The 14,361-nt window shown below is 45.6% G+C and overlaps 1 protein-coding gene across 3 annotated transcripts in view; it reads right to left on the minus strand.

Annotated features, from left to right (window-relative positions):
- NSUN7 (NOP2/Sun RNA methyltransferase family member 7) overlaps nucleotides 1-14,361 on the minus strand; it is a 1,257,082-nt gene that overhangs the window by 695,517 nt on the left and 547,204 nt on the right. For all 3 annotated transcript variants that reach the window (XM_085642201.1, XM_085642202.1, XM_085642203.1), the window contains one exon: nucleotides 5,894-6,024. In XM_085642201.1, the coding sequence (XP_085498327.1) occupies nucleotides 5,894-6,024 (131 nt within the window). The remainder of the gene's footprint in view (nucleotides 1-5,893; nucleotides 6,025-14,361) is intronic.

Raw genomic sequence — 14,361 nt, forward strand, 5'->3', positions numbered from 1 at the left:
CAGCCTTGTGTAAAACATATGTGCTGCGACAATCAGGAGACAGAAGTAGGTAAAAGAGATTGCTAGTACTAATATAGTAAATAGTAGATACATTTCTACCATAGTGCTAATAAGATGAACATAAGCAGTTCAGATAAAAACAGTAGCACTTGCATGCATATTCCTAAAATGCGCGCCCTACGTAATTTGCCTAAATGTACCTAGCCTAGATCTGTATATGTAGCATGTATATGCGTATAGGTATAAATGTATAGATATGTGTATAGCCAAGAAACCCCTAGGGAAGAACCATCCCCCTCACCGGATGGTTGATAATGAAGGACCCCATCTCTGCTCAGAGAATGACACCCCGCAAGGGATGTCAGACCGCTGCGTGTCGAAGATTCAGCATGCAGGACCCTGTGTCAGCTTGGAAGGAATTCTCCTGTAATTTGTAGGGGGCAATGGGGGGTGTTATATACTAGAGTGGTCACTCCAGGGTTTCTTCTAGAATCGACATGTTTTTAAAACAATCATAAATGTTTAGAAAACAATCATAAATGTTTTGAAAACAATCATAAATGTTTTTCCAAACAAATGCGATCATGCACAGCTTGCTGTTGGCCAAGGATGAAAAAAGTGGAGACCCTTATACAGAATAATTATACCGTGCCTGAGGAAGTGTTTATGTATGTCAGGTTCAGGGATTATGATAGAATACGGAGAGCTTGGTGTCGAACAGGCATGAGCAAGTTTGTAGGTAAAGGTCACCTGTTTAGAATAGTTACTGTCATGTGGATGGGACAAATGCATGTGAAAAAAGGGCATATATGACACGACTAGCCTAAAGGACATGACAACAGCATGACGATTATCGGGAAAAAGGCAACTTGCCATCACATAATTGTTTGATATGGGTTATAGCAGTATTCCCCACAGTCGGTTTTGGAAATTCAGTCATTACTTTCATTCATTTTAATGTTTGGAATTCGGATTAAGGTATCATGATAGTAAAATATGCAGTTACTATTACAAACATGTTTTGATGAATTATCAAATGGCCGAAGTAGTCATAATACATTAGGTGCAAACTTCACTGGAAGTTACTACTAAGCCGGAAAGACTGGAATAGCAAACAGCACTGGACAAATGACATTATCTTAGCCCTTTTAGTATAACACCCCAGCAGAGCTTAGGCTTATGACCAGGGCAGCAAAACAGCAGCAGAAGGTTCAGTGGAATTTTGCATTTGCAGATTACATTTTTCTTGAGGAGCAAGGAACATTGGAAGGGTGTGTGAATTCCTACACAGATAACACTTGATATGTTTCTTTTCCTTACTAATGGCTATCATGTCCCTCACTTATAAACATCAATATTTCCACCCCTACAATACAGCTAGTACTCTAGAAAATACATCTGCATGTGTAAAAGTCAACAGGTTGGGATTCTATTAATGAGGATCTGTGACTTTTGCCCCATTAATAGAATCACCGATGACTTTCTACAAATTCAAATTGATCTTAGGTGAGCGACATGATTTAAGAATTAGCCCTACCATCTTTACTTTTCTATGCAGCAGTCTGTCCCTGACACTGCCAATAGTAGGTGTGCCAAAGTAGGTAGAACAACCATTTAGTGGAAGAACAATTTAATGTAAAATGTCCACGTTTTCAATGTTGTAACTATGCTGCAACTCTATGAGTTAGATTACTGCTTTTCTCTTACCCCATGAGAGTCAGACTATAGTCCCCTCAGTGTTGCACCTAGAAATCAAATTCAGTTTATTTTTTACCCTAAAATGTACATTTCTCTATTTCTCTTCATCCATATAACCAAAAAATAGGGCCGGCTCTAGGGCGGTGCGACTGGTCCCACTGCACTGGATGCTGACTTCATGGGATGCCGTGTTTGCAAGTTTATTTTGGTTTTATAAGCACCAGCTGCCTCATTCCTGGCCCCCAGCAATTTCCAGGCAACAATAAAAACAGCACAGAGTATTAATATGCCTGCTGCAAAGAATGTGCACATGCAGATCACAAAATGCATATAATGTAAATAAGTCAGTGGGTTACTGCTTTTCTAAAAGACATCCTTTTGTTACTTGCAGTTTATAAGTCAAAATCCAAATACAGTGAATTATTAACTGTCATCAAAGAACTGCATGCACACTGCAAAATATAGATTAGAGCATAGATTAATGTTGCAAAAAGGGTTAATTTGGGTTGAAATCGATTCCTATAATTAAAGAGAACCCCCAACTATGGTGTTCCCTTTTCAATTCTGAGTTTGTGCTTCTCCAGACCAAGCACTCTTAAACTATACTGCCTACCAATATGGATCACATGTCACTCCTACACCTTGTAGCCCTCTGGCTTATGTAGCATTTCCTATATGCTGATTTGCACACATATGATTGATTGTCTCTGTGCAATGTGTGTGTGATGCAAAGTGCTCTGACACCCTACACTGGTATAAGTGGCGCTATATAATTAAATGTATCTGAAGTAGAGTGGTTATGGAGACTTGAGGGGCACTGTTAAAGGTGGTGGCGAGGGAATACATGGTGGAGGTGGTCACCCTCTCCATAATGGATGGGAGGGCGCCAACAAACATTATCACACCCAGCACCACCAGCGCTAAAGCCATTCTTCTGCTTCTTGCAGAATTCAGGAAGAGAGGAAGAGGCTCTGATATAGATTGGGGAGGAAGTTCAGGTAGGTGGGACCGGAGTTGAGTAGTGCCTTGAATGTGTGTGTGAAGAGTTTTAATTTAGTGTATTTCTGTATTGGGAGACAGAGGAGTTCTCTAAGGTGTGGTGTGATGTGAGTTGTGTGTGGGAGACTGAGAAAGAGTCTGGCTGCCGAGTTTTGTATGGTTTGTAGTCTTCTAGGTAGGTTACCATTGTAGAGTGTGTTCTCATAGTCTACGCTGCTGGTGACTACGGCATTCAGTGACAGTTTTTCTAGGGTTGCTTGGGGTCCATTTTAAGATCTTCCTCAGCATCTTCAGGGTGTGGAAGCAGGATGCAGTGATGGCGTTGACTAGTTTGGTCATGTTGTTTGCTGTTGATGATTATTCTGAGGTTCTTGGAATGGGTTCTGCATGTGGGTCAGGGTCTGAGTATGGCTAGCCACCAGTTAGAGTTCCATGGTGTGGTGTTCTTGCCAAAGATCACTACTACTGTCTTGTTGGTGCGGTGTTGAGCTTGAGACAGTTGGCTATCATCCAGTTACTGCATTCGGTCATGCAGGTGATTAACTTGTTTCTTGTGCTGGGTGTCATATGCGAGACGGAGAGTATGAGGTGCATCTCATCAGCATGAGAGAGGATGTTGATATTGTGTGCGCAGATGACTTTGGCCAGAGGGTTATGTATGAGTTGAAGTGGGTGAGGCTGAGTTATGAACCTTGAAGCACTCCACAGATGAGTTTGCAGAGTTTCAAGAAGTAAGGTGTCAGGCTGACAGCTTGTGTTCTATCCATTAAGAAGGAGCAGATCCAGCGGAGAATAGGTCAATGGATGCCAATCTCGTGAAGGCGCCTGATGAGGATTGATTGTGAGACCATGCCAAATGCTGCAGAGAGGTCCAGGAGAACGAGAGCTGCTGTGTCTCCTTTGTCAAGTATCATGCATATGTCGTCTGTCGTGGCGATGAGTGCTGTTTCTGCACTGTGGTGGGGCCTAAATCCATACTGTGTGGAATCGAGGAGCTGGTTGTTGCTGAGGTGGTTAGTGAGGCATCAGTTGATTAGTTTCCCTAAGACTCTTGCATGGTATGGTAGGAGGGAAATTAGTTTCTAGTTGGAAAGCATGGCTGGTTAAGCGGATAGTTTCTTGAGCAGAGGCATGATGGTGGCATGTTTACAGGTGTCCGGGAATGTGGCTGAGTCTATAGGGGCGTTGAGGATGGGTGTTAGTATTTGCTGATAGACTGGAGTACTTTTGTGAAGGGGTGGTGGTGGCAAGGGTCAGATGTTGCCCCCATGGTAGCAACCATTTAGATGATGGTGATGGCAGGCCACGAGATCAGGGGTTGTTCATTGGTCGTGATGGGAGGCTGAGTTGTGATGGTGACAGAGTCTGGTAGAGGGCCAAAGTTGCTGTTTATGGAGGTTATTTTGTTACAGCAGAATTCCAAGAACTTGTTGCAAATGTCTCGAGAGGGGGTGATGTGAAGAATATTTTTGAATGACGGTGAAGATTTCCTTCCTGCTATTAGTGCTGGTGTTGATGCAATATTCAAGAGCTGTGCACTTGATGTCCGTATGTGCTGGTGGTAGTCTCCTAGGGTTGATTTGAAGGTATCTTTATCTGAGGTGTCTTGACTTGTTTTCCATGTGTACTCTAGTTGCTTGAAGTGGTGTCTCAGTAGTCTGAGTTTTGCTGTGTAGCAGATGGCCTGTGGTCGGGCTCTTGCGATTGGGTAGCGCTAAAAGGGAGTCAGGGTGTTGGCACATGAGGTGATACAGCTGTTGAGGTTCTTGAAGGCTTTTGACTAGTTGCTGGTGTGCTCAGTCCAGTGCTCAGAGAGGACAGAAGCCCACTCTGCTTCTAAGATGCTTTTCCTGCTGCAGTGGGTGGTACCAGTTGTGGTCAGTCCGAGGCGGTGCGGGATGAGTATGCTGAAACTGATGAGGGCCTGGTCTTTCCAGGTCATAGTTGCTGGCTTGTCGACTGTGATGTTGCTAATTGAGAATAAAATTGGGGTCCAATGCAATTCGGTGTTGTGGGTGGGTTCAAAATGTGTGGGTGAGGCCAAGGTTTCAGAGGTTTTCTAAAAGACCCATAGAGTTTGGTTCAGTGCAGCCTTCTAGGTAAAAGTTAAGGTTTCGGAGGAGGTTAAAGGTGCTGGCATTGATGATGAGGGGTACGACAAAGTCCTCAATGTCGCTGGCAAAATTGACATGAGGTACTCACAGTATGTCCATGAGGGTTTGGCCCAAGGAGAAAATGGCTGTGATGAGTATCTGTATTGTGCGGTGTTCCATGAAGCTGGTGGGTGTGTCCTTGTAGGTGGTGTAGCTGGTGGTATCTCTGGGTATGATGGCGAATCCACCTCCAGGCTTGTGCTTTCAGTTTTTCCAGGCAAACTGGTAGCCCGGCAGCGATGGTTGCAGCTATTTCTGGTGCGGAGGACTTTTCATGAGAAAAAGCAAGATAGGAGCATGGTCGTGCAGCAGGTACCATATATTCATGGTGTGTTTGGTGGGTGAATGGGTGTTGAGGAGCATGCGTGCAAGTGTGGAGTGTTGTTTGGTTGCTGTTTGGTCTGCATGAGCGTGTGGCTGGTTTGTGTGAGCGAGTACGATACTGGGTGCTATTGGGGCTGTAGTTGTTGGTGGGTTTAGGGTGTGGGACAGTGCATGGGAAGTTGCAGGAGGTGCATCTTTTTTGTGAAGTAACATACTTGATGAAAACCCATTTTTAGAAACTTGCAATTAATAGTGTGATTAACTGCAAAAAATTTGAAAAAAACACATTTTTTGAATCTGCAGTTTTTTTTGCACTGTTTGTTTTGCGCTTTGCACACTGTGTTTTAAAATGAATTAAACAGATGTTGAACAAAACTTGCAATGAGTATAAAAACGAATGTGCCAATGCCTAACGCCCATACTAGGCTTTTCAGGTTATTATCAACATCAATAATGTTAGCGGTGCTTGGGGAGAAGATGTGGCCTTACGGCTGGAGCGGTCGACCTCGATACTGGGGAGCCGGGTTCGAGTCTCGGCAACGACGCTCAACACCCTGTCATTCTCGGCAAATCACGTAATTTCCCCGTGCCTAACAATAATGAATGTGTCCTTCTGTAACGAAATTGGTGCTCATGTAAAGCGCTCCGATACCCGATGTCTCGGGTCTAGTTCGCGCTATATAAAACTCCGGAAAAAACGAAAAGTAGTAATACTGTACCTGTGGATGTAATTCTCAATTTCACGCACTTCTGGTATATATTCCTCTGTATCGGGTACTAATCTGGGTTGAAATTTTCGATCCTGGTAATCATACACCATCACAACTAGCAGGCTTGTAGCATCATCTGACTGAAAAAAGAAAAATAATGGTTCGGTTTTTTAATTTGAACGAACACTTAAATCAAGTGCCTGCCTCGTACATCAAAAAGAAATCTAAATTGTCACTGAAACTGGAAAATGTGTTTGTTAAATATGTTCAGTAGACGACTTTTTTTTTAAGATTAGATTCAGAATGGATCGATTTTTAGTATATTCAGTTTTTTTGAACTGGCATTACAGATCATTAAGTATAATATTACGCAGTTATATGTAATAAAGTACCCTCTGCACTACCTTAACATTACTAAAATGCACCGAGGAGTTCCATCACCACACAGACGAACGAGGCTGATCTCCAAGTTCCTTTATAAGGCCATGACAACTCCCAACCACTGGCAATATTCTTTAAAAGTAGATCAGAGGATGTTATATTACTTGTAATATATGACCATCCTATTACCATTCCCCTAAAAAAGATGAAATACTTTGGGGCATATTCACATGGCAATATCGCCGCTTTAGCTGCCCTTTTCTTCCGATAAAGCGGCAAAATTTTTATCGCAAAATTCACAAGCTGTCACTAACAGCAGTTAGCGACAGCTTTTAGGCGAAAACTACACTTTTAAACATCTCCACTTCTGTCAGCGATAAATACCGCTAATGATATGCAAGTGAGGCATTCCCTTGCAAAATCTGACGTTAACCCAACATTACCCTATTCACAAGGGGACTCCTTATTTTAAGATGACCCAAAAAAGTGGCTATAACTGCAACTGAATGCAGTTTTTTAAGACCAGAAAAAATCAGGTCTTAAAATGGAGATAACCATTGGGGCCGCATCTCTGCAGGTTTTGTTGCTGGACAGCGCTGCAAGCAATGTTGCTGCGCTGCCCTGCCACAAAATTACAGGGCATGACTGCGCACCAGTCATGAAAAGTGTTGCAGCGCTGCGACAAGACTGCGTTGTAATACTTTTCAGTATGCCCTTCTTGCGACAGCATGGATGCGCTGTCCTCACCGAACAGTGCTCCATGACGCAAGTAATGACAGTTACGTCAGGAATCCTGATGTATCTGTCTGTGCTAAAGTCACGCATTGCTGCAGTTGTGTCACAACCATGACGCAACTACAGCAATGCATAGGGCCAGCCTATCCCCGTGTCACTGCCTCACCCTCACGCCTGCCATCTGGCAGGTGGAAGGTAATGACGCAGTGCAGTTCATGAGGGGTACCTGAATGTCAACGCTGTTGGAGATCCATCTGTGTTGGTTGGGCGCTGCGGTGTTGTAGTTTGTAAGCAGTGGCGGAGTGTTGGTGCTGAGAGATTGACAAGACATCCAAGCGAGGGGTTGCGATGGTGGTGTTGGAGTCCGGTGGGCAAGGTGAAGATGCCATGTATCTAATGATTGTTGGTCCAGGAGAGTCCGGTGTTGTTGCTGAAGTTGAAGCTCCCGCTTGCGGCGGTGACGTGCTCGACCGTGTGTCCTGCTATGTGGCCTGTTGATGTGAGTTGCTGCTTGTGTCTGATGTTGATGACCTTCCCCAGAAAGCGTGGTGTCCTGGTCACTGGGGTTGTCCAGGTGGAACTTGAGATCACATAGCAGGATGTCGTCGGTGGATGTTAGATCCTGGGGTACAATGAGGTTAACAATGGTATTTGAGAATGGGGGGGGGGGCAATGTCTGGGGGGCCTGCACATGAGTGTGCCGCAGTGGATGTGCTTGGGCTTTGACCGGATCTGGGAGTTGAGGTGGTCCATGGTCACCCTTGGGTCATTAGAGTGCGTGATCAGTCAGAGTGTGCCTCTGTAGGAGATGGCAATGCCTTGTCCTTAAAGGTCGGGCTGCTCCTTGCGGGTGATACTGCAGCCGTCGGCGATGGCAATGTCTGGTTCGGAGCAGAGTTTGTTCCTGGCAGGCGAGGTGGCGTCCAGGGTTGATGGCGAGGAGGGTGCTGGCGTCGTAGCGTTGGAGTGTCCAAGAAGAAGGCTCCTTGGTGCTGGGCGCTGTCCAGGGGCAGACGGATGCAGACGGGCTAGCCTATGGTTTGCCTTTGGCATGGGAGACGTCCAGTACAACGCAGGCAGTACATCATTAACTACGCAACTCCGACAATTCAGGTGCCTTTACATCGCATTTGAGCACAACACATTGTGTGGTCAGTAATGGGGTAATCTTAAGTATTTTCTGTGGGTATGTGTTTCGAATGTCGGATCTGAAATTTGGGGTAAAATATGACATTTGGGGTGTGCATTTGGGGTAAAATATGAAATTTGGGGTGTGCATTTGGATCAATTTTGATTTTTGTGTGTGTATTGTGGCCTCAAAAAGGAATTCCTGGGTTCATGTTTGGGACTGGGGTGCCAAAGTTAGTTTAGGGTTGCACTCACTGGAGTGGGAATAGTATTGTTCATGTCTCCGCAATGCAACGCCTAACCTACTATTGCAATGTGCCTGGTATTAGTATGCATTGGAATGGAATGCAATGTCATGTAATGCATTGTAACTATGTATGTGCCTTTGGCACACGAGTGTTAGTCCCGCTGTGCATGGACGCACAGCGGCTGCCATCCCGAAGTGCTGGCAGGGGGGCTGGACAGATGTGAAGTGGTAAACACCGGAAATGTGTGTGAGCGGGTGTTGTAAATATTGTAATGAGGGAAGTCTTACCTCGAAGCGGGGCTCCGTGTCTTTGTAGCTCCTGCTCTCCTGCGTCTGCCTCCAGGTACTGGAATTCAGCACCCAGGCTCCCTCCCCTGAGTCAATTCAAAACGCTGCGATGCTGCGGTGGGATTGGTAATAGTCAACGGGACAAGGCATGCAGCCAGGGGCTGGAGGGGTGGGCATGTTCTCCATGCAGGCTGTAATGTAGCCTGCATTGCGAACAGGGAAGTGCACATGACTGCTTTGGACGGCCTGAGTGAGCCGACCAAACAGTCATTGCACACTTGAGTGGGCATGCAAATCCGCCCATGCCCTGCTCCATGCTTGGAGCAGTCCTACCCACCCTCCCATCCCCTAAGGTTAGATAGCATGATTACATCAGTAAGTTATCATCATGTGATGATCATCCGTCTTCTGCACTGTTTGAAGGCAGTGGGTCAATGCTCTTTCGCCATAGCGGAAGAGCCGCCACTTGGGCTGCGTCATCTACATGTTATTGAGGCCTACATCACCCGGCTTGGTGGCTGTGCACAGCTCTGGAAGATTCTTGAATAGAGGCAGCCTCCTGTTGTGGGACCAGAGGTAGAGTGCATACCAGTGACCGAGGCTGAGCATTACCAACGCTTAGGGATTACGCAACCTCCTTAACCCTGCTGGGTGTCTTTTGGGGCAGCTTGAGACAAGGGAGAGACAGCCGGCTTGAACAGGGCCTGAGGATGCCACTGCTGACTACGACAGTTCTGCAGAGATGCCTGGAGACCTTCGTGAGGCCTGGATTGGGGGCCTATCCCGTATAGTGAGGAACTACCCTTACTGAGCATTGTATGATGGGAAGTGATGTGCAACTGCACAATCTTGATCATTTCACTAAGGGCTTCCCCGACCTTGGCTATGCTGACTATAATCCGACCCTGACGAATCTCTGAACTGTGTCCTTCCAAAAGTGAAAGGCCTGCACAGATGTGGCTTGGAGGCCTGGGTGCTTCCAAAATGGGCTGATTAAGGCACCCCCCAAGACGCTTTCTCAGGGGCTTACTTGAGCACGACTCAACGGCCCGCTCCTGCTGTCCTCAAGATGGTTCTGGGAATGTCTCACTGGGGACAGTGTATCCCTCTTGGGCAGATAAAGACGGCCTAATCACAAGGTGGGATAATGAGCCACAACGATACAGAGTCAAGTGGGGCCAAACTGGGCACTCCTCGTGTGCCGTGCCCTGCTGCACTAGATCTGTACCAATGAGTGACTTTTTTCCACCCTATCGCTGCAGCTTGACTTTTGTGCTAGGGGCTCAAAGTGCGGGCTGCAATATACCCCTAGTGAGACCCCAAAAGGGGGCAAGGCTCGTAAACTACCAAAGGAAGGCGTGCACATTGGCTGGACCTGCTGGTCCCCCCATCAGACAGTCCAAACTGGTGCACCACCTACTACCCTTTCTCCCGTTAACAGCTTTGGAGACTCAGAGGTATTGTGTAGCTCCTCATGAGATCAAGTTTTCCACCTCCTGGAAGCCTCTGATGACCATTCTGACCGCAGCCCTAGAGGGACAGCAAGAGGATTTGTTGATGATAGTTGAACTCAGACCCCCCTTGCAGTGCTGCATGTGGTCTCGAAAACATCCGAGCCAGCAGTTATTGCAGTCAGAGGTGGTGAGTCGCACTAGCCTGACCACGAAGATTGCCCTTCTAATGATACTGATACCAGATAATGCCATGGAAACACTCTGAAAGGAAATCTTGACGATTGAGGCGACTCATACCACAATGGATTACTGACCTCACATTTGAGGTGAAATCACTGAAGCAGGAGGGCGTTACTATGTGCACACGTCTGCACAGGGTGGGTCAATGGCTGGATGCAGTGGAAACCCGCTTTGAGCGTCTTTCAGATTGGGGATGTGACATTGATTTCTTCTGTCATTAAGTGACTGATTTGGAACAAAGGGTGAAGAGAGACGGCTTTTGCATCTATCGGGTCCCAGAGGAAGCGGAGAAAGAGGACATGCTTGCTTGATTAATGCCAATTCTCCATAACTTACATCATCAGAACTCCAGAGAGCCAGTAGTGTTCAGTCAATCAGAGTTATTCATTTAAATGTGCCCCGTCCGATCAGAGTATGTGCCCTATGCCACCAAGACACCCACCTCATATTGCTTGTGACATAGATGGCAGTAGCAGATTGAAGGTCACCACATCTCTTTTTCATCCGATTATTCTGCTACTAACAACATCAGATAGAGAAGATTCCTCGCCCTCCGCTCCAGACTGAGAAAAAGGAAACTTAATTATGGGCTCTTCAAAACCACTCTCATGATTGTGAATATGACGGCAAGACAAAACAACAAAATTACTCGACCCCGGAGACCTGGAGCAGTTTCTCAACACTTTGGCTGACCCTATTGTAGACACGGTTCCCTCTGGAGCTGTGGTGTGTTCTCCACAGGATTTTACCCTTATGCTTTGGCGTTTGCCTGGATACCAACCAAGGCAGCTGAGGCTGGGTGGTACTATGCTATGAAAGTCTGATCATGTGGGCCTGCAACGCGGTGTGGAGGCACTGCATTAGGAAAGTGACAGGATCAAATCGAGGTTCACACTGAAGCTGAGCCCAGGGTATCGTAGAAATAACACAGAGGACTAACCTGGGGTGACACATGGCTCTCAGGTACTGACTAACTGTGCATTAGCATGCCAACTCCGCCTCCCTCCGGTGCCGGCATCCCCTCCGTCTAACCCTGTTTGCACTCATGTCCCCTCTACTAAGCACCCATGGTAATTTTCCTGATATGGCACGCCTGCATGTCCAAAGTTCTCTATCATCACCTGAAGATACATGACTTCACGCACTAAGATCACAAAAGCTGGTAGCCATGTACTGTGGAGGGCGACTGGCAGGTCGCATAGCAATCTGTCACTGCTTCGCCTTCATACAGTTACTGCCCTCAATCAAATGTCGAGCAGCCACAAGTTGAGAGCCCCATGACCCATTCTTACTTCATGTATACTCCCTATTCTGCAGGCCTACTGGCGAGGTACGGGTACTGAGTCGATGCTATACAGCACAGGAACAAGCACTTGACCCAAAGTTTAGTGGTCTATTCCCTGTCCTTGTTTTTCTTTCCCTGACCCAGGCTCAAAGTTCCCCATGTCCCCTCTCCCACAGGCCTCACTCCATTCTCTCCCTTTATTTGGCAAGAATGCATGCATGGCCATGTCTGTGCAATTACACTTTACCAGTAGTAGCGCTTGTGTTTGGGACCCACTGCAGTGCCTCTGTGGTCCCTGCCTGACCCATAGCTGACATCTGGACTGTAGCGAAGATAAGGTGACATGATGTTCATCATGGGATTCATACACTCTCCACCATACACAAGATCCACTGCCTTGCACTCTTATGAGGACTTCTGGGGCATAATATCATGGATTTATCGCCGGGAGGGTAAAAGAGACTTTTCTGCCGCAAATGGGCCGATCGCTAGATATTGCCGGTTTCCCTATCGCTATTGCGATAATGTTAGCAGCAGTTTTCCCCGCCATTCCCTGGTACTATCGCCATGTAGCAGCTGGTTGATAATACGCCGCTAACATGGCGATAGTTTCCAGGGTTAGACGGCGATAAAAATACTGCCGCTAACTTGTGTTGGAGATAGGTATCGCCAGTCATTGAGAATATCCCCCTTTGTGTCTTGCTCCTTTACATGAAGAGCTTTGGCCGCTAGTCACTAGAATAAATCCAAAATACGTAGTCAGAAATATGCCAATATGCCGTGAATAATCTGGGATGTGTCAACTGGACTATAATAGAAACTATAGAGACAAGTGTGTGTACGTGAATTGCAGGATTTTATGTATTTATGCTACCATAACGGATCTCGAGACCAAAACAAGTAATGCTGCTGTATAGTGCGCGCACACACAGTAAAGACCACTCTGGCACCATTTTTGTGAGGGGAAATGTAGGAAAGTAACATGTTATTACGAGGCATATTATCAAGGACGGCGTTAAAATTATTGCCGGTTTAGTGGCAGAAAACTGCCGCTAAAGCGGCGATAATGGGCTTGATAATATGCCCTGGAGAATTCCAATAGACGCCCATGTTCACACCAGAACATGGGCTTCTATTGGAATTCTCTGCGGCATATTATCAAGCCCATTATTGCCGCTTTAGCGGCAGTTTTCTGCCGCTAAACCGGCGATAATTTTTATCGCCGTCCTTGATAATATGCCCCTACATTCGTTATCAACCAACAGTCTGAGATATTCTGACTTAAAAATAAGGCATTGCGGCACAATAAAGTTCAATTGGTGCTATTGACATAGAGGGGTATATTAACAAGGAACAGGGAAAATTAACGCTAAGGGCGCTTAGCGTTCATTTTTTTTAACGCCTGCTATCGCTGGATAATATCGCCTGGTTATCGTGTTATTAACAACGCTAACCGCCTAGGCGATAAAAAATCCAGCGATAGTGGCATTTTGGGAGGTTATCGCTGGTAATGCAGCAATAAAACTACAAGGATAGGGATATCCTTGTTGACAGCCCATGGTGGACTTAGCCATGTAATCCACCTCCCATTGGATTACATGGCTAAATCTGAAAATTAGCAGACGTAAAAAAGCAGCGTTAACCGTGGTTAGCGCTGCTTTTTTTGTCTCTAACAGGGTTAGCGTGAAGCTTGATAATAGGAGAAATGTCGCTTAGCTACATTTCTCCTACTATTTTGCTCTGGAAAGCCCACTTTGCGTCTCATTAGAGATGCAAAGGGAAGCGTAGTGAAAAAGGGTGCTAACATGCGATTTTGCATGTTAGCACCCTGTTGTTGATAGGGCGATATTTTTATCTCCGCTTCTTTGGCTTTTAAAGCCAAAAAAGCGGAGATAAAGCCCTTGTTAATATGCCCCAGAATCTTTTTGAAGGTATCCATAAATTTGTGTTACCTCAACTAAAATAGCCTTCATGTTCGCTTCTTAGAAATGCCTAGCGTTGCTTCGTTTTTATGGAGGCAGGAATCCCAAGACCAACAAATGATGCAAACAAATTTACAATGAGAGACAAAGTTAATTTGCTTTCATTTATAGTCTGCAGTGGATTTCAGACAAGTGCAAAATGAATAGGCTTTTTAATAAATTCTGTGCATACCATAGACCGTTGTGTGGGGATTATTGGCAGGGCCAACATAACCGATTGCTTGTTTCAGGATGTCAATTTATCACATAACACTTTCCAGATTTCCGTGGGTGAGGTTTCCACAGACAGAAAACTCCAGCATAAAACTTGTCCCATTTAAATCGGAAATGTGTGCCAAAAAAGACACTTCATATTGCTCCAGCTGTGATCTTATCTATTTCCTGTTAATCTATGTAAAACAAAATGTTTAACCAAGACGTACTTAAAAACCTTTTGGTATTTGCTTTTAGGGTATGTTAATATAGTGCATATGAAAATATGAAAAACACCTGTATTTATGCAACAGTGTATTTTCTAGTGCATTACGGCGGAAAAAGACCTGCAGGATCGTCAACTGCAGCAGCCCTTTCGTGTTCTGTGGATGTAACCGCTTTAATAAAGACTTCCACCAACAGGAGCTTGCGAGCATGACATTTCAATAAAAAAATGGTGCTATAAGGTGCGGTCGGGCTTCTAGTCAAGCTGTAGAACTGATACAAAATGTATTTCTACTTGTCACCCAAAAGTAATTAAAAAA

This window comes from Triturus cristatus, chromosome 2_2 (genome assembly GCF_964204655.1).
Source record: "Triturus cristatus chromosome 2_2, aTriCri1.1, whole genome shotgun sequence".
NCBI classification, from domain to species: domain Eukaryota; kingdom Metazoa; phylum Chordata; class Amphibia; order Caudata; family Salamandridae; genus Triturus; species Triturus cristatus.